Source organism: Gorilla gorilla, chromosome 6 (genome assembly GCF_029281585.2).
Source record: "Gorilla gorilla gorilla isolate KB3781 chromosome 6, NHGRI_mGorGor1-v2.1_pri, whole genome shotgun sequence".
NCBI lineage: Eukaryota > Metazoa > Chordata > Mammalia > Primates > Hominidae > Gorilla > Gorilla gorilla.
The window spans coordinates 98,302,113-98,327,975 of NC_073230.2; the positions used below are offsets into that span (position 1 = coordinate 98,302,113).

The window sequence follows — 25,863 nt, forward strand, 5'->3', positions numbered from 1 at the left end:
AGGGCTCAAGTGACTTAAGGTACTATCAACTTGTAATTGACAAAAAGGAAAAGATCAGATATTTGATGGTGACCACAAGACTAGTTGTCTCCAGTGACAGAAAAGCTGTGGATGCTTAATGAATGCTTAATGAATCCCTAATTCCAGCAAACCATCTTCTGAATTCATTTTCTAGGAAAGAAGTGTGGACCAAGAAGGGCACTATTACCACCAATCCTGAAAAATAACTGTCTTCACAGGTGAGGAGTATCGCAGTGTACAGAACATTTTATAGGCTCCATATTTTCCTATTCCACAATCAGAAGCCTGTTTATTCTATGTCTTGCATAAATACTCTGAAAACTACCATATGCAAACATCTTACCAATCATCTCCCAATGTGTAAGTCCAGAGGACACTTATGAATCTCTCTCCCTCCATCTTCAGACCCCTTTCTCTTGATGTCTGTGACACCGCAGTCTCCCACTTTTTCATCTTCTCAATTTCTTTTGCAGAACTCTGTTTCACTTACTCAAGCCTTTAATGTAGGCATTCCCATTGGGCTCTCTCATGGGTGAAAAATCATCCTGCCTTGTGAATTTGACTACACTTTATTCCCTACAATGAATCTGACAATTCTCAATCTGTGTAAAGATAACCGTGTCTACCTAAACTAAATAAATACCTAACCTTGTGCTCTTTTCAATGTTTTTCCTGGGTCAATGTGTTGTCGAATTTAAAATGGATGGGGAAAATTGAAATGCAGCATTATTCTCTGCAGCCCCCTGGTTTGATTTCAACCTTCGGAAGAAGCAGCATTTGTCCTACACTTTGGCTTCTGTCCTAAAATAGCTTTTTGAAACATTTCATGATCCAATTATCACCCAAACAATTTCTACATAACAAGGTCTAGGAGTTGACAAAAGAGTGTGTATGTGCTTACCATTTCATCCTTACCCTAAAAGGTTTACCCTGTTTCTCATCCAGATTTTGCAACCTCAAAGTATGGGTCCTGGGCTTTTCTACATTCCCTATCATTATGCCCCTGCAGCCCAAAGCACTAAAATAATCTGTAGCCCCCCCGACCCTGCAAAGTTATTTATTAATGGTAATTATAAAGGACTATGCAGTACTCTTTCCTCAGTCATATTATCATGATGTAAAATTTTTTTGTAGCCCAATTAAGTGAACAGGGGCATCATGATTTTGACTCCAGTTGGGTTTTCAGGATCCAGACCTGGGTAGAGGATTGGGAGTGCCTGCCCAGGAACTGTGGGTGATCAGCCAAAGGAAGCCAAGATTTGAGTCCCGGATAAGGGAAAGCTTTGTAAGTAAGGGAAAGTTTAGAATTGAGTTGAGGAGAGTGGATAGGAGGTTAGCCAAGGAACTAGGTAGATGAAGTGAATTAATCTGGGAAAGCCTGCAAGAATTCCTGAAGACAATGCTCATCTTTTGTTGGGTTGCTTTTGTGGAGTGCGAGTTGGGGTAGCAGGGGAAGCTATGAATATCTCCAACTGGGTTGGAAAATGTTAGCCCATCTTTATCAATACTGTGATTTTACCAATCCTGGTATAGCTATTGAGGTTACCAAAATGTATCATGGAAATGGGAAAAATGAAATCTGTTGCTATGAGTCCTACCATACTTTGATTTTTGTTGTTGTTTTCAGAGACAGGGTCTTCCTCTGTGGCCCAGGCTGAAATGCAATGGCGCAATATGTATGCAATGCAAGGTGTTCACCATAACCTCGAATTTCTAGCCTCAAGCAAATCCTCCCACCTTGGCCTTTCAAAGCATTGAGATTACAGGTGTGAGTCACTGCACCTGGCCCCTACTCATGCTTTAATTTTGATGTTTGGAACAAGGGAACAAGCTGTTACTGAAGGAGTCTGGGACATTCCATCAAATAAACGAAAACACTTGCCAGTAGCACTGCGGTCGTGAATAGGAACTGTTTCTCGTCTTCCATAAAAATAGACACGATTTCTGTTCAAACTGATGGTGAATTTAGAATTAGGCTTATTTTCAGAACAGTACAAGTTATAGTTGGAACTATTATTTTTTCATTAGATAGACTACTTTTTTATTTTTTAATTATTTTTGAGACAGAGTCTTGCTCTGTCACCCACGTTGGAGTGCAGTGGCACAATCACAGCTCACTGCAACCTCCACCTCCTGGGTTCAAGCAATTCTTGTGCCTCAGCCACCTAAGTAGCTGGGTTTACAGGCACTTGTCACCACACCCAGCTAATTTTTGTATTTTTAGTAGAGACAGGTTTCACCATGTTGGCCAGGCTGGTCTTGAACTCCTGGCCTCAAGTGATCCACCCACTTCGGCCTCCCAAAATGTTAGGATTATAGGCGTGAGCCACTGCACCTGGTCTTATGCAATATTTTATCATTGCTTTATCAAATTCTTCTTTTATCCCTCCACCAGGAGAATTAAAACATTTAATTAAGAAAAGCAAATAAAATAAATGGAATATAATTGAAAATATCAATAAGCTAGCAATAGAATTAACAATTGCTTGTTTACTTGTCTGTGTCCCCTTAGTAAGTTATAAGCTCCATGATGGCAAGCGTTTGATATTTCTTTTTTTTTTTTTTCTTAGATGGAGTCTCGCTATGCCACCCAGGCTGGGGTGCAGTGGTGTGATCTCAGCTCACTGCAACCCCTGCCTCCCAAATTCAAGCGATTCTCCTGCCTTGGCCTCCTGAGTAGCTGGAACCATAGGTGCGTGCCACCACGCCCAGCTAAGTTTTGTATTTTTAGTAGAGATGGGGTTTCACCATGTTGGCCAGGCTGGTCTCAAACTCCTGACCTCAGGTGATCCACCCACCTCACTCTCAAAGTGCTGGGATTACAGGTGTGAGCCGGCACACCCGGCCTGATCTTTCTTGCTTATTGTTATATCCCTATGACAATGACATTGCTTAGTGGATAATAAATACTCAATAAATATTTGCTAAAAGAATAGATGACAATCAAGGAGGCATTGAGTACATGGACAGTGAAACACTTGTTTTCTCTAACATTTGGAACTTTTTAAAGTGCTTTAATTTTTATAAGCATAACTACTGAATAATAATATTAGATCAAATGTACCAATAAGTATTTTGATATTTCATTGGTCATTCTAGGGTATTTTTTTAAAAGAAAAAGTCATGTTTCTAAAACCTCACCAGGATCTTCGGTTTATGAAGTGCAGTAAGTCCTTAAGAAGATAAATACCTCTACAGAATACAGCACTCATTGAATTAACAAGGTCTAGAAGATCTCTTGAAGAAATTCAGAAAGAAGAGATGGTGGATATACAGCAGAGTTAAACCAGAACTGAGTACAGTTGTTGGATGATATTTTCAGAGAGGCTTCAGGGTTTTTCATTTAAAATGCGGATAAAAGAAGCTTCAGTGATGGATATTTGCTCAGGCCCCTACTCTCATGGGCAGAATTTGCCACTTTACTCATAAATACTATATAAAAAAGTGATGACACTTACAAGGAGCTAGGATCCTAAGAAGAAAATATATATTTAAAAAATTACAAAACAGCCCCTTGCCACATATGTAATGTGCCCTATTGGTTCTTCTTTCTGATTTGTATGTGTATATGTGTATGTTTGTTTCAGAGGGGAAAAATAAGGAATACCTTCCATCCTATCCTAACTTGTCTTTGTATGTTAATAAGGAAAAGACCATCTCTAAGCCAGAAAAATACAAAGTTCCTGACCAAGTTGAGGTCCTAAACAAGCAAATGGAACATTGGCCAACCCTTATCTTTTTTTTTTTTTTTTTTCTGCAAGCACTGTGGTGATTTACCTTATCTTTTTATAAGCACATTTTACTTACAGGTTGACCTATAAATGTGCATTTATCTTATTTTTGGGTCACGTCCATCTTATCTACAGTTCCTTCTTATAAAAAGTGTATAATCTGAAGAAAGAAAATAATATCATACTGGGATGAAGGAGAAAAAACTAATTTGTTGATATGTAATGGACTATGCAAATACTCTCCAAACCTTCTGTGAACTCCCTTTGAAAAATTTACTTGAGGAGGTACTCCACCAAAAGGAAAAAATCAACCCTAAAAAGAGGTATAGGAACCCCAAAATTCTCCTAATTCAGTAGAGCAGTAAAAAGAAACTAATTTTTGCATGTTAAAGCAGGAAGCCAGAAGACTTTAAGAAGAATATTTATAAGAAGAAAATGAATGCATTTTAGCAAATACAAAGATGAATGATCACAGTGATGAGAAAAAAGATATATGTGTTTTTGTTAATGAGAAATAATGAAGATAATTTAAAACTCTAGAAAGTGCAAAAGCTGTATAGGAAAGTTACAATTAAGTAACATGAAGTAAGCTGAAATGTAGCATGATTTTGTGAAATAAAGAGTAAGAAAAGAGAATCTATTTGGTCTTGGCACTTGATAATTCTTTTTCAAGCAATATAGGTTAGTGGCATAGAATTATATTTCCTACTCCACTTTGGTTCTTTATTAAACAACATTTATACAATCATGTATAAATATGTTATCCTTTTTAGTAGTTAACAAATTTTAGAGTGAAATTATAGAGTAAGCATTTCAAGATATAATTATGGCCACAGAACAGAATGTAAATATTACACATTTGACAAGGTCAAATTAATGAGAAAGCTTATAGAATTTAGGAGATAGAGGAAAGAGAGGATAAATGGAAGGAAGTATAGGGATCCAAATTTTCTTATGTGTAACAGAAGGATTGAGACATAGAAACAAGGAATTAAATTGATTACTCAAAGTCAACAGGAGAAATATTAGTAATCTTAAGATCTAATAACTAAAAATAATGAAAAAAATAGTAACAACCCAAAAATAACACAATGATAATACCTACTAATAGCAAAAAAAAAATGTGTACAGTGCAAGATAAATTTTTCTGCTTTAATGATTGGGGGGGTCAATAGATAACATCTAAAATTAATAAATCATGAAAAGAAAACATAACCATCAAAATCAAATATATGGAGGTAACTATAGAAGAACAACAAATAGAACCATACTAAAAGGATTACTTCTGGGAAGACAGTGTTAGAGGTGGGGTGGGGGATGAGAAAGTTAAACTTTTTTTTCATTTTACAATTTCCATACTTTTTGGACTTTTCTTCCTTACCATGTGGATATATTATTTTTATTACATAAAAAAGGCAAAACATTTCCTGATGACTAGCTTAGTATTCTCTTCAATGATATTACCCCAAAGTGCATTCTTAATAAGGATAAAATGAGCATACTCCTGCAGGTAAAAGTGATAGGCGCAGCAGTACCAAACGAATCCTGTAATTAATATTGCAATGAGTAGAAGCATCATGATTCCAAACATGTCAACTGAAATGTATAAAAAGAAATATATTTTAAGTTAACAGAACACCAGTAATTTCTGCTATTTGCATCTTTTCTAATATCATGCAATGTGATTCTTTAACAAATGATTATTGAAAGTAATGATACAATAACATACATTACATATTCCAATAAAACTACCATTAACACAACAATCACTAACATTTAAAAATAATCTGGGTTGCTAGAGGAGGTAACATTTGATTTACTTATTTTTAAATTGGTGAACTATTAGGCTACTGGCTTAATTTTTCTTTATTTTACCTCTAAACTCATTTCTGGTACTATCTTCATAGGTAAAACAACAAATCCCTCAGGCTGTTGTATCTCTAAAGATACATCTAGATAGTAGGAAATGATTTATTGTTTGAATTTCAGCAGTCCATTACCAAAGAGACAACCAATGCTTGCTGCAAAACCAGATTTCTACCCCTTGTAAACTTTTTTTTCTTATCTCAGTAAGCACAATGTAGTTTATTAGCTTGGTATGTTGTGAAATGAAACTAGAAGGGCAAACATGAAATAGGAGACTAGAGTTTCTGTTCATACTAGTTACACGAAGTGTAACTTCTTTATAAGGCAAAAACATGCATGATTTAAATATATCTGATAGTACCGGAAAGAAACAGAGATTTGAGGGCAAAATTTATATCTTTTTACTTCAGTGAAGGAAAAAAGAAGACAACTGGTTGTTCTAGATTGGGTTTTTTCACATAGCTAGGATTTACCTAGAAAGCATTTTCTTTCAATTCTTTAAGGAAACTTCTTAAATGGTACTGGTACGTTTTCCTGCCTTGGTAAGTATTGTATAACATACCAAAAGTCCAACATTTCAGTATAACTTAAAGATTCTTTGATGATTAATATTTGTTCAGTCCTAGTGAATCATTATTCTGAATAGCAATTCTCAGTGTAGAATACATTAGCTGAAAAAATATAAGTTATAGCAATGTTTCTAGATATAATATATCCTCAGACCAGGACTAGCTTATAAAAAAAATCCTGGAATTCCTAAAATGACATAAGAATACAAACATTCTTTAAGTGGGTTATGGATATCATACACTAGAGATTTTAGAAACAGAAATTTAAAGTATTTAGCTACTGGTATGCCAAAGCATCCACCAATCAAAATGAATGTTGACTTAATTTGAATGAATAATTGCTGTAAACAACCAATAAGCCTACATCAGGAGGAAAGACCAATGAACATCCCTGGACTTGCTATATTTTTATTTTTATTTTACTTAAAGTTCTGGGATACATATGCCGAACATGCAGGTTTGCTACATAGGTATACATGTGCCATGGTGGTTTGGACTTGCTATATTTTAATATGTAAGGCAAATGTAATAATTTATAATCCTTCAAATGTAGCAAATCGCTAGCATTTGCAGTCAATTGAAATAAAGAACATAAAAATCTAAATAAGGACAACTCACCTTTACAGTTTAACCAATATATAGAACTGAATCGACAACCGAAATACGGAAAACAGTATTTTTTGCATGCTTTTTCTTCACTACACCAAGCACACTATATTTGGAAAGAGAAAAATAAAAGTGGTGTCCAAGTATAATAACCACAATCCCAGGAAGTTTTTAGTACTAACTCAATAAGTATTCAATAAATAATAGCCATTATTATTATTATTTGTAGTAGATGCCTTTGGTAACTTATTGAGATCTCCTTTGTCAGACCCATGCATCCAAACCTCAGCTGCAAAAAGTTTTGGCTCCCAGTGGCTCACAGCTTCCCCTCTTCTTGGACGACGATGGGGACCACCTAGCCCACAAGGTTACTATTTCTCCAGGCCAGTGACTGACTGACATGGGGTTCCAAACAGTGGGCATCCTTGCCTCAAGTGAGGAACAACTCTACCTTGTGACTTTTTTTGCCCAAGGGCTGCCCATGATTCAGGCCAAGAGTGAGCTTTAGCCAAGACCTCTTCTTTTCTTGGCTCTTGCCGCTTATCTTCCCTGAGTCTGTCACTCCATAGGATTTTTGCTGAAGAGCAGTCACTCAAAAATTACATGCACCTGAACCCCTTTCTCAGACTCTACGTTTAGGAAACAAAACCAAAGATATTATTTCACAAAGTAGTAATAAGAACTGAGGTAAATGGTTTTTAAAATCTCTCTATCACTCTTTCCATTCCTCTTGCCTGCATCCCCGACTCTTTCCTTTGGGATTGCTCCTCTGTTACACATGGCCCTGGTGGTACTGTCAACAAGCCTTACCTCACCCCTCTCCCCACACTGCTCACTGGTGCTCAGATAATCATGCAGAAATAGGAAAATGGAATTCTAAGTCCCTTAAGCAAGGCATAAAGGTGAAAAACATTATGGGAGGTAAAACCAGAAGAACTTGGAAAAGTAAAAAAAAAAAAAAAAAGGAAGACAAAGCAGTAAAAATGGCTGTCACTTACATAGGGCCTACCATGTGACAGGTACTATATTCTAAGTCCTTTATATATATATATCCACTCACTTCATACTCATGACAACCTGGTGATCTAGGTACTATTATGTCCACTTTATAGATGAGAACAAGAAGGTGCAGAGAAGTTAAATGACTTACATAAGATTGCATACCTAGTAAATAGGGGAGCCTGGGTTCTAACCTAAGTAGCATGGTCTGTGCTGGTAACCAATCCTGTAAGATTGAACCCAGACCCCACCCAATCACTTCTTGCTGTACATCTTGGGACCAGCAGAGGTAATGATTCACTCCAATGTAAAGAACCACCCCTTAGACACTGCCTAAGTACCAAGGGTATATCACAGGCCAGCTTTTGTTTCACACTGGACAAGACTAAAGGTCAAATCAAGCCATTCAGTCAAATCTAAAATTGAAGCCACTTTCACTGAATGAGTCTTGTCCTCCTGGACGGTTGCCGAAAGACTGGAACTGCAAAGATAAAGTCTAGATTCAAAGATTACAGCCCACAGAGACTTCTGGCCTTGGTTATTAGTACTCAGAGTGTCCAGGAATCAAGTCCAAGATCTAGCAGGGTTTTAAGGGAAATGAATTGCCAGAAAAAAACCTGAACCTGCAGCTAAGAGCTATGCGCACTTAAGTGCTAAGCTGATTCCCAGGCTCCAGTAACCAAGTCCACCGCAGGCGGGCTCCTAAAGAAGTGCAGGCCCCAGAAGAGACAATCTCCCCTATGCCTCTCTCTGGTTGGGGCTCAGAGAATAATGGAAAAGAGACTCCTTCGGTAGCAGCTAGACTGGTGACCAACAACTCACTGCCCAGCCAGGGAAACTCAACAATGTATTACAGACTTGGAATATATTATAGAACTATTGGCCACTATCCTCCTTCTAAATAGGAGCATTTACTGTTGTTATCCTGCTTTCTCTCTTCTATTGAATAGTGGGTCTTTGAGAGTTAGTTTAACTGATTATATAGCTAACTTGAAGGAGTGTGTGGAGCTGTATTCAAACACAATCAAGAGTAATGCACATCTCTCAGAGATTTCAGACTTAGAGCTGGGGGCAGTAGCTGATAGTGACCTTGGGTAAGTCCAATTGCACTTGAGATTTACTTGCATTATTTTGCCAGAAGCATTTTTAGGAAAATATGGGGATGGATGGAGAAAATAGAATATGCCTGTCCTGAAAGGTCAAGGGGGAAAAATAGTAGACTGAGGTCGTTTATTTTTAAAATCTGTCTGCTACTTTGTGTCCCCATTCTTCTTTTTCTGGTAATCACACCCTCTTCTACTGAGGACCTCTTCCCCAAGCCCTGTGTGGTCCTGTGGCTGCCAATCAGTTTTCCCTCACCCTATTCCTACTACTGGAGTGGTCTTTTGACCCAGGCAGTAGCCTAGTAACAAATGCTGGACCAGACATAAAACCCCAATAGGGCCAATCAGAATCTTCTTTGAGTTACAACTCTTTGAGTTACAGACATTGGGTTAGATCTGCTGGCAGTCAGCCCCTTGCCCAGCTGTATGCAGAATGTCCATTTACCACAAGAGAAAAATGAAGTCAATTCCCAGAGGGAGGCAGAGCTGAGAGATGAAAGAAAAGAGGAAAATGAGAAAGACATCCTTTGGTTCAGTTGTGCAAGAAGGCAAGGCCACACCTGGTCTTCCCAATATTGTAAGCCAATGAATTCCCCTTTTTATTAAATTAGTTTGAGTTTGGTTTCTGTCCCTTGCCACAAAAATATGTGACTAATACCTTAACTACATCTAAAAAGTTATCAAAGACCAGAACTTCACATTGCCTCCAAGAACAGTATAATATATTCAACATTCCTAAATTGGTAATGTATAATTTAAGGTAAATTACATGATTTTTTTCTTGTAACTAAGGAAAATAACCCATGTAAATATGAAGCCATCAGTTTTTGGAGTGTGACAACTGAGAAGCCAGCTAAAAGGCTTTACAGTGATGGCTATTATGTTTTCATGGGAAAATTATAGTACTCATTTTAGGGTAGAGCTGTTTTATTAAGCTTATATGGACATCACAATTGCTATTTTAATAAAAATATCATTAAAATCAAAACATGCAGAAAGTGGGAAGGTACATAATAATTTTTAGTGGTTTAAGATTGTATAAAGCAAATGGCTTAATATTATGCCAGTGGTTGGGGGATGGGGTGTGCAGAAAATCCAGGATTTTTCCAGGTGAAAGAAAAGAATGGAGAGCAGATTCGGGGAAAAAAGAAAAAAAAAAAGCCAATGATTTCTAAAATTATGGGATATTGGTACCAGAAATAAACAAGTAAAGAACATGAGCTTCTTTGGGGAAGGCAAAATTATAAACTTAGTTAAAGAAATTTTGAGCATGATGTGATGTAAAAAAAAAAAACTATCCAGAAAGAGATGCCAATCAAGCAGCTGTGAGCATCACTATTGGGTGTCACTAGATTTAAGGATGTGAATTTGGGATTTCTTTATATGCAGGTTGTGGTAGCGACCAGGACTGTGAAAGATGTGGCACAAGAGTGAGGACACAGTGTGAAGAAATGTGCTCATTTAGGAAATGAAGGAATGCGCTCCTTAGGAATTAGGAATGTGCTCATTCAGGAAAATGAGGAAGAGGAATTGGTAAAGGAAACAAAATGGCGAGGAAAGAAATAGGGCCTGTATAAAGCCAAGATTGCCAAGGAAGGAGCAAGTTTCCAAAAGGAATGAGTGATTAATTTGAAAGGTTGTTGCATTTGGTTATTGAGTCTTTTGTAACCTCTAAATCAGGTTGCTAAGGATTAAATCACACTGTGTGATACGGAAGCAATGGTAGAATAAGCACAGAATAAGTACTTCAGCTTCTAGAAAGAAACAAAGAGAAGATTTGGTTTTGTTTGTGTTTTCCATTTTTTCTGAACTCAGAAGGAAGCCAATGCACAGAAATAGGCTGGATTTGTCATAGAGGGAACAAGGAAATGAGAAAGGCTTTGAGTTTGTGAATGTGCATGTGTTTCCAAGTATGACACATAGATAGAGGCAAGGACTAAGGGATTCACCTCAGAAATGAGAACAGACTTCTCAAGGAGAAAGTCAATGAAAGAGAAAAGATATTGAATTGGTTCAGGTGAAAAATGAGGAAACTTGAACCTGTCAGATGGTCTTAAAATTCTCAAGGAAAGTCAAACCCTGAAAGGAGGATCATGCCAACAGTGGTACAGTGCTGGGAATAGTTGCCATGGGAAATAATCCATGATACTAGTTGTCCATATACTTTTTCCAGCTGAAGGACTCCCAACAGGTGATATCCACATGTTGACTGCCATATCCAGATTCGGATCCATCACCTTGTCCACTCTCCCAGACTCCATGCCCTACCACACACACACACACACAATTTTTCAGAAAAAATAAATATCAAAGTGAGCATCTCTTTGTGGGTTGTAAGGTATGACATTTATAAATGCATTTTACAAGCATCTGAGTAATGGTCATTTCCTATGAACTGAGCAATAGATAAAGTAGGCTGCAGGAGATTCAAAAATCCCACTGGGCTTGCTGTAACTTGACGCCTTTTTGTCTCAACCAACCATCCATATCAGGTCACAGTTAGTGAGAAAGATGTGATTATGGAGAAAACCTAGTATCTACTCTGATTTTAAGTCAGTTGCAACAGTCTTATGATGCTCATTAGCAAAAAGCGAAAAAATGTACTCATAACAAGTCTTACCATTGTGACACCATGATTGAGAACTTTCGTTCCAAGGATTCAACAGGGATGCATAATGACTGAATAGCAATAAAAGCACAGATTACAAGATGCTTCTCCTTTTTTAGTTAGCCTGATTTTTGAAATTTTATTTCTAATATAAAATATCAAGAAAATATAATATGTTTTTCATATGCTATGTTTATGAGTCGTGTGGGGGGGGTTGCAAATGTGATTTTTATGAATGAGCTTTTGGTAAGAATGTTTTCTAACTCTAGGAAGGCTAGTCCTCCACTATGAAATCACAAGGAAATGTTTCAGATAGAATCTAAGGAAGATTCCCTTACAGTTAAGAAGAATATCATTTATCATACAAATTGGAATATTTTGGGAAATGAAAAGGAGTTGGTATATATATTCTCTCCAAGTCCACGGAGAAGTGGACATAAAGTAGCACAATATACCAAGACATCTGTTTATCCTCCTTTTAGTCCAAAAAGAGCTCAAATATTCTTGGTTGCTTCATGAGTTACCATCTTATAAACTCTGGCACTTTCTCTGGGAGTATGGGAGGTGGCAGAAACTACCACTGAAAGCTTTGCATCCTTCCAACTTCTGGGAGGGCAGGGGATCTTTCTCCAAAGGATAATACCCTAATTCTATGTTGACCATGTGGAATTATCTCTTAGTTCATTTCTATGAGGTACTGGAAATATTATAAAAATTACACTCAAATACACATATTCCCAGTATTTCCATTATGAATGATATTTAGAAAATTTTAAAAAATTATCTATCATGTTACATTATAGAGTATACTGAATTAATTTACCCTTCTTTGAATGGCTCAAGAGTTAATTCAATAGTTATTGAATGCTTGCCATGTGTGGGAAATGTGTGAGGTGTTAGAGATACAAAGATGAATTAAAAAACATGGACTCTGTCCTTAAGGAGCTGAGAACAAGGGGAAGGTGAACATAAAAACAATTTAAATGATACGAGTTACAATTCAAAAATGTACATGTTCAAGTCCAAAAGAGAAATATAGGGGAAGTGCAGGGGGTATTCTTCCTCTAAAAGGAGGGATAATAATAGGTAATGACGGGTAAAAACGACAGCAATGTTATCAGTTGGGGAATGAAGTTTATACCTAAGGCCTCAATTTTTTCCATAAAATTGGAGATGAAGACATCTGTTGATATTGATGGGATGGGGGAATTGCTGCTGTGGGAAATTTTAGGCAATATTGCTAACCAAAAGCAAGTGATAGGTAGTATTTGGGCTCAGGTGAGACCAGAAATTGTGACTTTGTAGCTGTATTCATGCAGATGTTGATGAAATATGCTCAAGCAGCAATCAGCTAGTAATGCACAGCAAACGAAAATATAAACCAAAGGACCAATCAGAGTTGTGGAATGTGGGTCCAGTGCCGTTAAAAATAAGAGGGTGTATGCATTGCATGCCTGTAGCAAAACATCTCATGTTCCCCATAAATATGTACACCCACTATGTACCCACAAAAAATAAAATTTCAAATTTAAAAAAAGAGATCAAAGCCATTAAAGTAGTAGTTTTTACAACTCCCAGGGAAACAACAGATCTAGGCAAGGATCATTGCTAATATCATCAAATGCTAGACAAAAAATCTTATCTACCTCCTAATGAAGGGCCTCTCAGCATGAAGCATTCCTACCAAAAAATTAAACAGAATCTGATAAAGCCTTTATAGCTAATTATCAGTTTATAAGAACAAAAGAACAGGGAAAAGAGGAACATGATAAAAGTCCAAAATTAATCCAAATCCTTTTAGGATGTGACCAGCAAAATCCAGACTATGAGAAACCAAATAGGACAATCTAGTTTCTCCAACAAGTAAGTTGCAAAAAACAAAATAAAAAGGGAGAAGGGACATATAGATTAAAAGATACTTAAGGCACATATCAGCCAATTGCAATGTATGAATGTGATTCAAACAAACAAACAAAAATGACTCAACAAGACAAATTTATTATTTTCTGGGTGCCTGATGAGATTAAGATGATATTGTTAACTTTTAGGTATGATCATGGATGAACTTGTAATATTTAAAGTAAAATATCAATTAGAAATATATGCTTAAATATTTTTAAATAAAATGATATGGTATCCATATCATCATTTGCTTCAAAATAATACATTTAGAGGGGAAGAGCATACATTTAAAAAATTGACCAAGATGGCTCTTTGGGGTATAAAGTTTTATTATATTGCTTTCTTTATTGGTGTATTTGAAAATTTCCTTTATAAAACATTTAACGACAACAAAAACTGGAAGAATATTGTATTCAGGTGAACAACCATGAGAATTCATAGAAGAGAAGGAAGTCTATGGAAGAGGGCCAATAAACTGAAGGGAAAAGAAGAGTGTTAAAGGACTGGAGGATGTTCTTGTCTTGTTGAGGCTAAAGAGTAGGTACAGTATAAGGGAGTAAGAATGTAAAAGCCAATGTAGATTGTGCAGGGTTCAGAGATGCCACAGAAGTGATGTCTTACTACACAGGGTTGAGGAAGGCAGGTCACGTATCTAGACCCCCACCAGTACTGTATAAAGAGTATGTCTGGGTCATCGCTGGCTGTGGAAAGCATGTAAGGCAATGGTAGTATGAACTGGCTGGAGAATGCCATGAGCCAGAAGCCCAGGTCCTCATTAAAGTAGACGAGTGACAGACATTTGTCTTTTTAGAGGAAGATAAGACAGGGCAGAGGGTGTATATCTAGATCACCATGAGAGACACCAACTACCAGAGTGTGCCCTTTTCTAAGTAGTGACTTCAAGCTTCTGTTTTTAGTATCGTCAGTTATCCAATACAAGTTAGACTACAGTGGTTTTTACGTGGCTTGCTGCAAACCTGTCTGTGACACAAAGTGGCCATTTCCCTCATAACTTATAGCATTTCTGCTTTCTTCCAAATCTGAACTGAAGAGCAATGATTTCAGACATTTAATCATCAAAGAAGAGGACTCCATCTACACTGTGGTTAAGGAATGGTATGTCATTCTTTCCAGTCTTTAGGAAATAGAAGTGGGAAGGAAATTGTCACCACATCTCAAAAGATATATCTTTTCCTTTACTTACAAAAATTATTCCAAAATTTCAGTATAATTTTTTTCAAGCAAATAATTCTTTTCTTTTTGAAGCATAATTTTCCAGAGGAAGTACATGTTTGTACTTAATTGTCTCCATTGTTTATTTCTAGATCCTCAAAGAATGGTTTGAAATGCATAAATAGATCTTAATAACTGTTATGAGTCATTCTTGTTATAAAAAATGTGTAAAACAAAGTTTAGCATATCTTTTAAATGACAACTGTAAATTGTGACTTTATAACATTCCCAGAACAATTTCCTCATAAGAAAGTTAACTTACTTTCTTATCTTCTGTGCACAATTGACAACTCTCCTTTACAGCACATTCTACAATAAAAAAAATTAAGTCCAAAATTAATCCAAATCCTTTTTATTGCTCAATTTTACATAAAAGTGCATTTCATTTAGTAATTCCTGTTTTAAGCCATGGTCATCCATACCCCAGCATTTTACTTCATTATTTTCATGTATCTAGATCCCTACCAGTACTGTATAAATCCTCTTAGTCTTAAGTCTTTTCTCCTATTTTTTGGAAAAACATGAAATGGCATCATCCAAAAGTTCTAAAAAAACAACCCCCAAAACATACTAAGGAAAAACAAATTGGCAACTCCATTGTATTTTAAAATATCATGTGCTGTTATTCAGGATGGTATTGCCAAGATATTCTTACTTAACTAATTAACCCTTTAAATAGTAAAAAAAAAAAAAAAAAAATTAATTCCCCATCTTTTTTTGCCACAAAGCTTTAAAAACTTCTCCCAAATGAGGATTTTCATTCCTCTAGTTTTACGGAAAAACAAACAGTATGATTCATATTTGAAAGTTCTAGAATAAAAACTATGAATTTGGAAAAAAGCATTTCAATGCCTCATTTTATTACTGCAACATCTCCTTAAAGAAAGGGTCTGGAATTAATGTCCTAGTTGTTTTGTGATACAGCAACAATAAAGTTGCTCTCTCTATTATTTTGGGGACAGAGTTCACAGGCTCTGTGGGAAAGGCCAGATCTTTCTATTTAATTTCAAATTGTTTGATTGGATGCAGATCTGATTTGGCTGGGGAAAAAATTTTACAGTTCAGTTTTCAAATTAAGTCCTATTGAATGTTACTTCCTCCTAGCCGAAAGTATCCTTGAAATACCCATGGGAAAGTTGAGTGAAAGAAAAGGCAAGGTGAATGGTAAAGATTCTGCTGCCTCAGCTATGTGAAGGACAGCTGGCCTCAGGCTCCTTTCAGAAGGCAGAAGCAGGGAAACAGAGGACACATGACTTGGCCACTGTTCTCAGAGCTCTACATGCTTCCCACAACTTTTTTGTAAACTAAAGTTTTTATTTTTGTATAATTTCAGATTTACAGAAAAATTGTGAAGATTCTACAGGGAGTTCCTGTATACCCCCTCACCCAGTTTTCCAATTTTTTCTTTTCTTTTTTTTTTTTTTGAGACGGAGTCTCACTCTGTCACCCAGGCTGGAATGCAGTGGCACGATCTCGGCTCACTGCAACCTGCACCTCCCAGGTTCACGCCATTCTCCTGCCTCAGCCTCCCGAGTAGCTGGGACTACAGGCACCTGCCACCACACTCGGCTAATTTTTTGTATTTTTAGTAGAGATGGGGTTTCACCATGTTAGCCAGGATGGTCTCGATCTCCTGACCTCGTGATCCGCCCGCCTCAGCCTCCCGAAGTGCTGGGATTACAGGTGTGAGCCACCGCACTGGCCCTCCTATTGTTAATACCTTACACTACCATGGTACATTAATCGAAACCAAGAAACTAACACTGGCACGTGACTTTTAACTAAACTCCAGATTTTATCAGGATTTCACCAGTCTTTACACTAACGTCCTTCTCCTTTCCAAGATCCCATCCATACCACATTGCCTTTAGTCATCATGTCTCCTCTGGTCTGCAACAATGTCTCACTGCTGCCTTGCTTTCATGACCTTGACAGTTTTGAGGACTACTATCCTCAGTACTTTCAGATATTTTGCAGAATGCCCCTCAACTAGGATTTGTCTGATGCTTTTCTCCTGATTCGATGGAAAAAGAGTTTTGGCAAAGAGCGAAGAGATGAAGTTCCCTCCTCAACACATTATGTCAGTAAATAGCCTGCTCTGGTTCCATGGTTGAGGTTTAGATTGAGCATTTGTATAACTAACAAGCCATCTCTTTAATACTCATTTTTGCCCTTATTGGAAAACTAATGAGGGTACAGCTGACCTATGTGTTACATGAATCAGTAGGTTCTTTCTTCTCTTCTATTCCTAAAGAACGAGGTTCTAGCTATTTCCATGGCATTACCAGGTACCAGATTCTTTCACCCTAAAGGCCTGATGTTTGCATATATGTTTTCTATCTGGTTACTTCTTTGCTCTTGATTACATTTTTCATGACTTCTGTATCATTTCTCCTAGTTCTCTTAGAACATCGCTGGTCTTTCTTTTTCAGTTTCTTCAACTGGTTCCACTCCTACCAATGTCTGAAATGTTGCTGTTCCATAAAGTTCCATCCGTGATCCTCTTCTCCCATGAAGAATCACAATTTCAAATGCCTAGACATTCCTGGCATAAAATATATTATGCAAAATATCAAAACAAAATTTTTTATTGGCATTGCAATAAATTAATAATATAAAAATATAGTTTATCCACAAGGGAAAATTTTTCAAGAACAGCTAAGAGAAAAAAACAATGGGGAGTATATGTAAAATAACAAGATTTTATATATTAAAATTCTTCTTATATTTTATTTACCTGTTACATCTATTTTAAAACTATGTTGTTAGGTGAATAAAGGTTTGTCTTATGTCATCTTGGTGTACTGTACTACATGTCAATATGGAATATCACTTTTTCTTTGACTTAATGATTTCTTTTACTTGAATTCTGTTTTATATAATATTGCTACACTTGCTTTCTTTTTCAGTAGCATTTGTAAGGTATATCCTATTCCATCAATTTATTCTTTATTCCTTTATTTCCTCTAGTGACCTCAAAATGCACATTCTATTTCTATTCTTGAGCTGTTATTTTAAAAATTTGGGGAGATATTTTATATGCATCTTTCTATCATCATTTAATCAGGATCTACATTCTCAACCTAGACAAAGATCCTAATATGTTTTTACTCTTCTCTTTCTCCCCATGCCACTTCCCAGTTAAATAATTTTAACTTTAACTATTTAATAGCAGTTAAACTTCCATATGATTTCTGTATCATATGGATTTCAGAAATCAGATGGAATTCTAATTACTATTAAAGTTATTAATGATTATTAGACATATTTAAATTGCTGTTGAATTATAATAAATTATTTAGAATTAACTCTTCATTTTACTAGTTTCTTTGCTTACTACTCTTTCTTGAATCCCACATTTTCCCCTTGGATTCATTTTTCATTTTGCTGGATTATATTCTTGAGTATTTTTTTCAGATGTCTGTGAGTGATAAACTCTTTGACTCTTCAAGTGTCCAAATGTTTTTATTTTGTATACCTTCTAGAGCACAGCTGGCTTAGTCTGTTCATATGTTCTAGTTTCAACACCATTTTCTTTTCTTCAAAACTTTAAAGATATTTTTCTTCTTTTTTTTTTTTTTTTTTTTGAGACAGAGTCTCATTCTGTCACCAGGCTGGAGTGCAGTGGCGCGATCTCAGCTCACTGCAAACTCCACCCTCCTGCCTCAGCCTCCCAAGTAGCTGGGACTACAGGTGTGCACCACCACGCCCGGCTAATTTTTATATTTTTAGTAGAGATGGGATTTCATCATGTTGGCCAGGATGGTCTCTATCTCCTGACCTCGTGATCCACCCACATTGGCCTCCCAAAGTGCTGGGATTACAGGCGTGAGCCACCACGCCTGGCCCAAAGGTATTTTTCTGTGTATTTTTCTTTAATTAGTTCCTCTCTTCCATTTCTCTCCTCCTGAAACTCCTATTACATTAATGTTGGCATGAACTCTTGTCTCTTTTTTCTACAGGCTATCTCTTGTTCTTTTGTACTGCATTCTGTAAGAATTCCATGGCTCAATTATTGAGTTTGCTAATGCACTCTTTAGCTATGTTTGTGTTGATTATATTTTTAATTTCCAAGATTCATCATCTTTTCCAGAATAGTCTGTTCTTGTTTCATGGATATCTCCATGAGAATACTAATTATAGTGTTGAGAGAGACATACATCCTAGACCCTGAGCATCTCTGGATTTTCTTGCTGAATGTGCCAAACTTCTTGGCCTAATTATCCTCTGACCCTGCACTTATTCTGTATCTGGTAACATAGTCAATTAAATAGGTCAAGGCAACCACAGTGTGACTATAGTCACAATTACTCCCCAGGGACTAGATTTTTTACTGCTTGCCATAAAAGTTCATAAGCTCTTAGTCCTGGGTTCCTTAGCTCCAGTTCAACCGGCTGCATTCATAAGCACAATCTGGATACATTGCATTGCTCCATGGGACTTGGGGGCAGGAGATTTGGTGCTGCCATACTGACGTTCCTGCTGTTGGCTGTGCTATGAGTAATAAACCGTCTGGCACTGATCCATTGAGTCTCACTGTCTACTTTTAGCACCTTTGGAGTTGTGGCAAGCCAATCTACTTGCCAGCTTAGTCATTTCCTTTGGAATCTTGTTAGTCCTTGCCATTTTCTATAAGAGAAATTTCTAATTTCGAGGTGTTTTTTCCCCTCTCTTAAATGTGTTTTAATAAATTGGTTCTTTTCTTTATTGGGTTTCATGATTCTTGATTGTGTTAGCACAATCAAGTTAAGATTTAGGTGTATGTATATAGGCTATTTCCACCTCTGTGGTGTGGGTGAGGACTGGGACATGCTGCCAGATTCAGTGTGTTGGTAGTATATCTTTTCCTGCCTTTCCAGGCCAATAATTCACACCCACTGTTAACCTGGGGCAGTTGCCTCTGCTGCCTGCTTCTTGAGATAATTTGAGAAGGTGGAGAGGCAACCAGCTATAGTGCTCTAAGATCAGCACCCGGGAAGCTGCTCCACAACTCCCTCATGCTCTTTGTATTCAGTGATGCTGGAGCTTGGAGCAACCCCAGAAACCACTCTTACGTTAGTCTTCTCTTATGTGTGTTTTAGGCTGTGGCTTTCTCCATTGGTCTGATCTGAATTGCTTTCTGTTTCTCAGGGATTCTTAACATTTTCTGGCTCTCATGTTGTTTTCCAGCACTGTCATAATATATATCTCTATAACTAGTCATGTGCTGCATAACTATATCTTGGTCAACAGACTGCATATAGGACGGCGATCCCTTCAGATTATAATACTGTATATTTTTACTATTCCATTTCTATGTTTAGGTAAGTTTAGATACACAAATACTTACCATTGTGTTACAATTGCCTGCAGTATTCAGCATAGTAACATGCTGTATAGGTTTGTAGCCTAGGAGCAATAGGCTAATCTAGCCTAGGTGTATAATAGGCTATACTATCTAGGTTTGTGTAAGTACACTCTATGACATTCACACAATGATGAAATTGCCTAACTATGCATTTCTCAGGATACTCCTCTGTCATTAAGCAACACATGACTGCATAATGTTTATTGAAAACTTACCATGTACTAGAAAATGTTCTGAGTGCATAACATAGATTAGCTCATTTGATCCTCACAACAACCATTTACAGAAGATACTATTTTATTCTTCTTTTACTGATAAGGAAATTGTGACACAGAAAGCATGGGCCTAGTAAGCAACAGAGCTGGGAGGTGAGTCCAGGCAGTGTGAGCTGCTGCCTGTAATAACTGTGTTCTTCTGCCTCTCTGGTGAAACAAGTACTGTCAGAGAGGCGCAGCTAAGTAGAGGAGCAACTATTCACTCAGATTGGGTGGACTAAAGGAAGGCATCATAGAAGAGGTGGAATCTGATCTAGGCCTCTCAATATCAGCATTCAGTTTTACATCACAATTCAGTATAATGTCAAATCCCCCATTTCTGCTAGTGGCAGAAAACCATAAACTTGCAATCTAAGTTCAGTCAATTAATTCATCCTCCTTTGAATAAACATTTAGCTAAATGTAGGGTTTGCTCCTTCCCCCTTTACCTTGGGGATGGTATACTTTTCTGGGAGCAAAGCCTATGTGTTGCCCTGGCACTAGGGTGTGACTGGACTGAGTCCCCTCCTCCTTCCTTGCTAGCCTCACTGTGTGAATCTCACCTGTCCCCTTCTTAGGGAGTGTCATGTCTAGCATCTGTGGTCCTGCTGTGGTTTCTAGACGTGAGGTCCAGTATTCTCTGGGAAAGGCCTTTCCCTCTTCAATTCTGCCAGCTGTCACAAGAGCTGCCTTGCCTGTACCCCACCCACTATATTGGGAATTTTAGGGCTCTCTACTCTTTTCCCTACAAAATTCTTATGTCCAAGGGATTATGACATGCAGTCCTTGAGTCCATTTGCTAAGATACTTCTTCCTGCTACTATTACATACTGTTTGGGAGCCATGTTAGCTTCATGTTATCTATGAGACCAGTGGATTCAGAGTAAACTCTAGAAAGTGAGTCACAAGTTCCTAATATTTTCAGATTCCCCTTCAACCCATCTGAGATTTATATTATCTCACCCTTCCTTTACCTCAGCCAGAAGTGGTTTACCAGGTTTCTCTCCTGGTTCCCCATCAGCATTTAAACCTTAGTGTCAATGCTCTAATCCTCCTAATACCTGCCTGCTGGTCAAAATCTTAAAGCGCTTTTTGTCTTAAAGATGGCTATATGAAGTTAGGATCCAACCAGGAAAACAGAAATCACTCTGTGTATACATAACACTGGGAACTTAGTACCGAGATTGGGTATGCAGGTGATGAAAGAGGCTGAGAAGTTTACCAGGGGAAAGAAAGCGAAGTCCAACCTCCTCCCAGATAACAGCACCCCCTAGGCTAGAGGACGGAGGAATGAGGCAGCTACCAGAGCCCACCACAGTAAGTAAGCTTAGAGTATGTGACAAATATTCTTGGTGTGTTCACCATTAGCAGAAATAAACAAATGAAGAGAGAAAACTCGGAAGCCTTGCCTTATATTCAAATTATTTGGCCTTCAATTTATTTCCTTGGAGCTATCTGCCTTTTAATTTCATTCTGATATCTTGCTATCGACTTCGAGGCTTGTTTCACTGAATATTTCTCGTTTGATTGTTCTCTAGCTCAAAGCACTTGTGGGAAATTTTCATGTTTCTTGAGTTGTGTTCTATTCTAGGGTAGATTATTTGGGGTGTGTGTGTGTGTGTGTGTGTGTTTGCATGCTATCATATACTCCTTTATTTCTTTATTTTGCTGTGCAGGGTTTACATAGTTGCTCTATTGTTTTCATTCTACTAATGCTTGCACAGCTCTGTTCAGACCTTCCATTTGTTCTGATATAGTGTAGGTGAGATCCTAACCACCTTACCATGATCCTTGAGATTTTTTTCAAGAAGCTACAGTTTTATGGCATTTTATGTTCTATTCACTCCATTGTTTTCAGCATTAGACAAGGGGGAGAACTCAAATGAGGCTGTGCCAGGCTTTGTTAGAATATCTGACTCTGCTCTCTCTTTTGAGGTTTGTCATTTTCCAGTGCCAAGGTTTGCTAGAGCTTATTAGAGGTGTTTCCCATTTCCATGAAGGGGTATCTTTGGACTCTAGATCCGCCCTCAAATCCAGCTTGTAACGCAGGAACCTGAGTTTCCTTCAGAGAGTCAGGCCCTCTCTCTTCAGGTCCTCATTCCACATATTTCTCTGCAGTAGCCATTTCCTCTTCTCATCTTCGGAATAAGATAAAGAATGGATACCCACTCAACTTGTTTCTCTCCAGATTTGGGAGAATTAATAAAAATTCTTGGACTATAGTAACTCACTAGTTACCTCTAAGGGAGGGTGGTAACATTTGGAGTCTTGCCATGCTGTGCTATTCTGTTCTGATCTAGAATCTTCCAGTTCTTTCCTTAGTTGCCACTTATTTTTTGCACTATGCCCCTTTGTTGTCTGGTTACTTTTAGTGAAGAAAATTCTCTAGGTTTCAGTACATTTTTTAATCCAGTCATTAGATTCTAGAAGATTAACCCAAAGTTGCATCAAGTGCTTTCTATAATTTCTTGAGATATTGATTACTAAGCTCTCAAATGTAAATGAACATCAGAGATAGAAGTCCTGGGGATCAAAACAACCTGCTTAGGGGGAGGTCTCACTTGATGTGCGATCCTTCACGAAGTCCTGTCTGTTGTCTGTCACTTAGGCCACAATCCGGGACATAGATGAGGATCTCGTGAAGGCTTAGAAGCCCCTTTTCAGTTTTGGAAGTGAAAAGTATCATGATGTCTAAGAAACCATATCCTTGTTAGATGGGAAGATTAAATGCAAGCACTAAGGGGAACTGGCCTGAGACTAAGATGCAAGCATTCAGGAGAGGCCCTTGGCAGGCAAGGTGTTTCCTTAGAAACATGGGCTCCAGTTGGCCAGCCCTAGAAGTGAGCTAGCTAGCAACAGAAACTTCCATCTTTGGAGATTATCTTAGATGTGATTTTTGATTTATTTTATTTGTTTTCTTTCTTTTTTCTTTTCTTTTTTTTTTTTTTTGTTCTTCATCAGCATTTTGATAAAGTCTTAAGACGTGAAAAATTTCTGGTATGAGTCCAGTTTGCTAGGGAACAAAAGGAAGAATTTGTTTCTATGTTTGGGCCTATGCTTTCAGGTGCTGTTTGTTGGGAGAAGGGGCCAGGATGGCACTGGAACACTATTTCTCTTAGAGTATGTATAGGGGTGACCAAGAGGTTAAAAAAGAGAAATCTGTGGGAAAGATGAAACCAAAGAAAACAAGCTAGGTCTTTTAATTCAGCGTCGCCCCAACCCTACCCCCTCAAAGGAGATTCTTATTTCAGTGCAACGCTGAGAACTGTGGGTTTGGTTTTAGTAAGGAAGACTGATTTGCTTTCAGATACTAACATTCTTTTCTACTCTGGAAACCAGACAGCAGTAATTATTCTGTCTCATAGTCTTTGTAAAAATGGCAATCTTGGCTTTACAGGGCACTTTCCAAGTAATTCAAATTCTGTCTCTTATTTTGTCTATACGGTTCCAATTTAGGATACTTAAAACCTTATTTCCAGGTTCATGAATTTAACTCAGCATGACTTTTAACATTTCAAAATTTTTTCAGTTTGGAAGGAAATCGAGAGATGCCTCCAAACTGAAGTCATTTTTTTATGAAAAAGAACAAATAAAGCATTTTATTAACTAAGACCTTAAAAAACTTAAGAAAGAGAAACTATGACCATTGAGTGGGTCTGATTAGAACAAAACCCAATGGCTTATTCACAACAAAAAGCTCGTATGTCATAGGTCATGCAGAAAGTGATGGGGGAGAAACCATGCTTTTCCTCAAATTTAAAACTTTGAATCTGCCTTTCATATTTCAGATAAACCAAATTAATCTGAGTCCAATTTAACTGAGTTTCACCAAAACCATCTAGAACCTTTAAAATGTCTTCCCACCAACACCAAATGACAACTTTTGAGAAGAAAATTCCAGTGCACCAGGATGGCACAATTAAAAGGAAAAACAACGCTGGAGCATGTGGGGCACCCACCTCAGGACTCCAGATCACTCACCCTCTTCATTCCCATCTCTTGGTTTCTGATTGTTCCTGGGGCTGTGGATAAAACCATTCTCTGAGAAGCTGATAAGCAATTGGATGAGAAAGAAGGACAGGAAAACTGGCAGGAGGATCTGGCCCCACGCCCGCAGCCAGCACATCTCTCTTCAGACCTGGTGACCCCAGCCACTGGGAACCTGGCAGGCACCAGCTACAGTGTTGGACACTGAGACCTGCCCAGAGACTGTGACCTACCACAGCCCCGGGTCCTGAGGCTGCCACTTGCAAGTGCTGGATGCCAGCATAATCAGCAGAACCTTAGAATCCCTAATGTTCTAGCCAGAATGTGGAATGTTCATAGTGCAATCCTCATCGGCACTGGGTCCAGCTTCCTGGGCCCTGAATACCATGTACAGTTGGTCCACTGGACTTGACTGAGGTCTATTTCTCCCAAATCAACACTTTTCCCTACTACATTGTTGTTTTTTGGAGAAAGACCTGGATTCTAATTCTCACTACTTGAATATGTGTACAGCAGTTGCACTCTTCCATGCTGCCTTTTCTCTGATGTAAATGAACCTACCACCCACTGCACTCCATGGGAGTGGTTGTGCGATCAATGAGTGGTAAGGCCGTGAAACTCACAGCTCTGTAAACCCTTGGTCTTGTCCTTGACTAGCCTGGTGATCCTCTTGACGTGCTCTAATGCAGTTTCCTAAAGGTAGGTATGTTTTGGGTAGTACATAAATGTCTTTTATTTTCATAGTTATGAATTTATTTTAACGCATATTGGAAAAATATAACCAGTAGTTACAATGATGTAATAGCAACAATATATGCTTTTATAATAAATCTGTGCAAAAAGGACAATTTTCAGAAATATAAATAGTACACAACTTAAAGGATATGGCAAAAATTGGGGAGGTGGTTCCAGAATGACTGAAATTTGAGCAATCTTGCCCCAGTGTGTGTGGTTGGGGAGGGGTAGAGGTGGGTGATGAAAACTTGTCCTTGACCAGGAATTATCTTGTTTTGTTTTTCAAAAATGATCAGGTGGGAAGATCGCTTGAGCCAAGAAGTTCGAGGCTGCAGTGAGCTATGATCGCATCAGTGCACTCCAGTCTGGGCAACAAAGCAAGACCTTTTCTCTAAAAAAATTATTTAAAAAAATTTAAAAAACAAATGATGCAGTTTTCCCATAGTATTCCTGGCATATTTATCTAGACTGCATCCTGAGGACTATGGGTCTAGTATGGACAATAAAGATGGAGGAGGAGAAGATATGCAGAGTTCCAGGCTAATTTTTCTTCACCCATTTGCAATGCAGAGGACAGACAGAGGGTTATTAGCTATAATATAAAAAGTGCTTTTATAAATTGACAGAAAAAAGGACAAAAGATAAACAATAGGAAAATGGACAAGAGATGTGGAGAATCCATGGACAGAAAAGCAAATCCAGGTAGCCAATGAATATATGAAAAAAATAGTTTAGAAACACTAGTACTAGGAACTAGGAAATTATAAATTAAAACTAATAATGTAAACATCAGGTAGGCAAGCATTTAAAAAGAAAACTAAGATATCATTGGTGAAGTTGTGGGGGAAAAGGTACTATTATACTTTTTGGAGGAACTGTAAATTGTTACAGTGTCTTTAGAA

General features: G+C 37.7%; 1 protein-coding gene across 1 annotated transcript; it reads right to left on the minus strand.

The window, feature by feature from the left end:
• Nucleotides 1-1,206: 1,206 nt before the first annotated feature.
• PTTG1IP2 (PTTG1IP family member 2) lies at nt 1,207-24,487 on the minus strand. The gene is made up of 5 exons (XM_055346648.2): nt 24,221-24,487; nt 14,901-14,947; nt 6,806-6,899; nt 5,255-5,348; nt 1,207-1,974 (listed from the first exon to the last, which is right to left on the minus strand). The coding sequence occupies exons 1-5, from the start codon at nt 24,363-24,365 to the stop codon at nt 1,815-1,817; spliced, it is 540 nt and encodes a 179-aa protein (XP_055202623.1). The 5' UTR covers nt 24,366-24,487; the 3' UTR covers nt 1,207-1,814.
• Between the last annotated feature and the right edge of the window lie 1,376 nt (nt 24,488-25,863).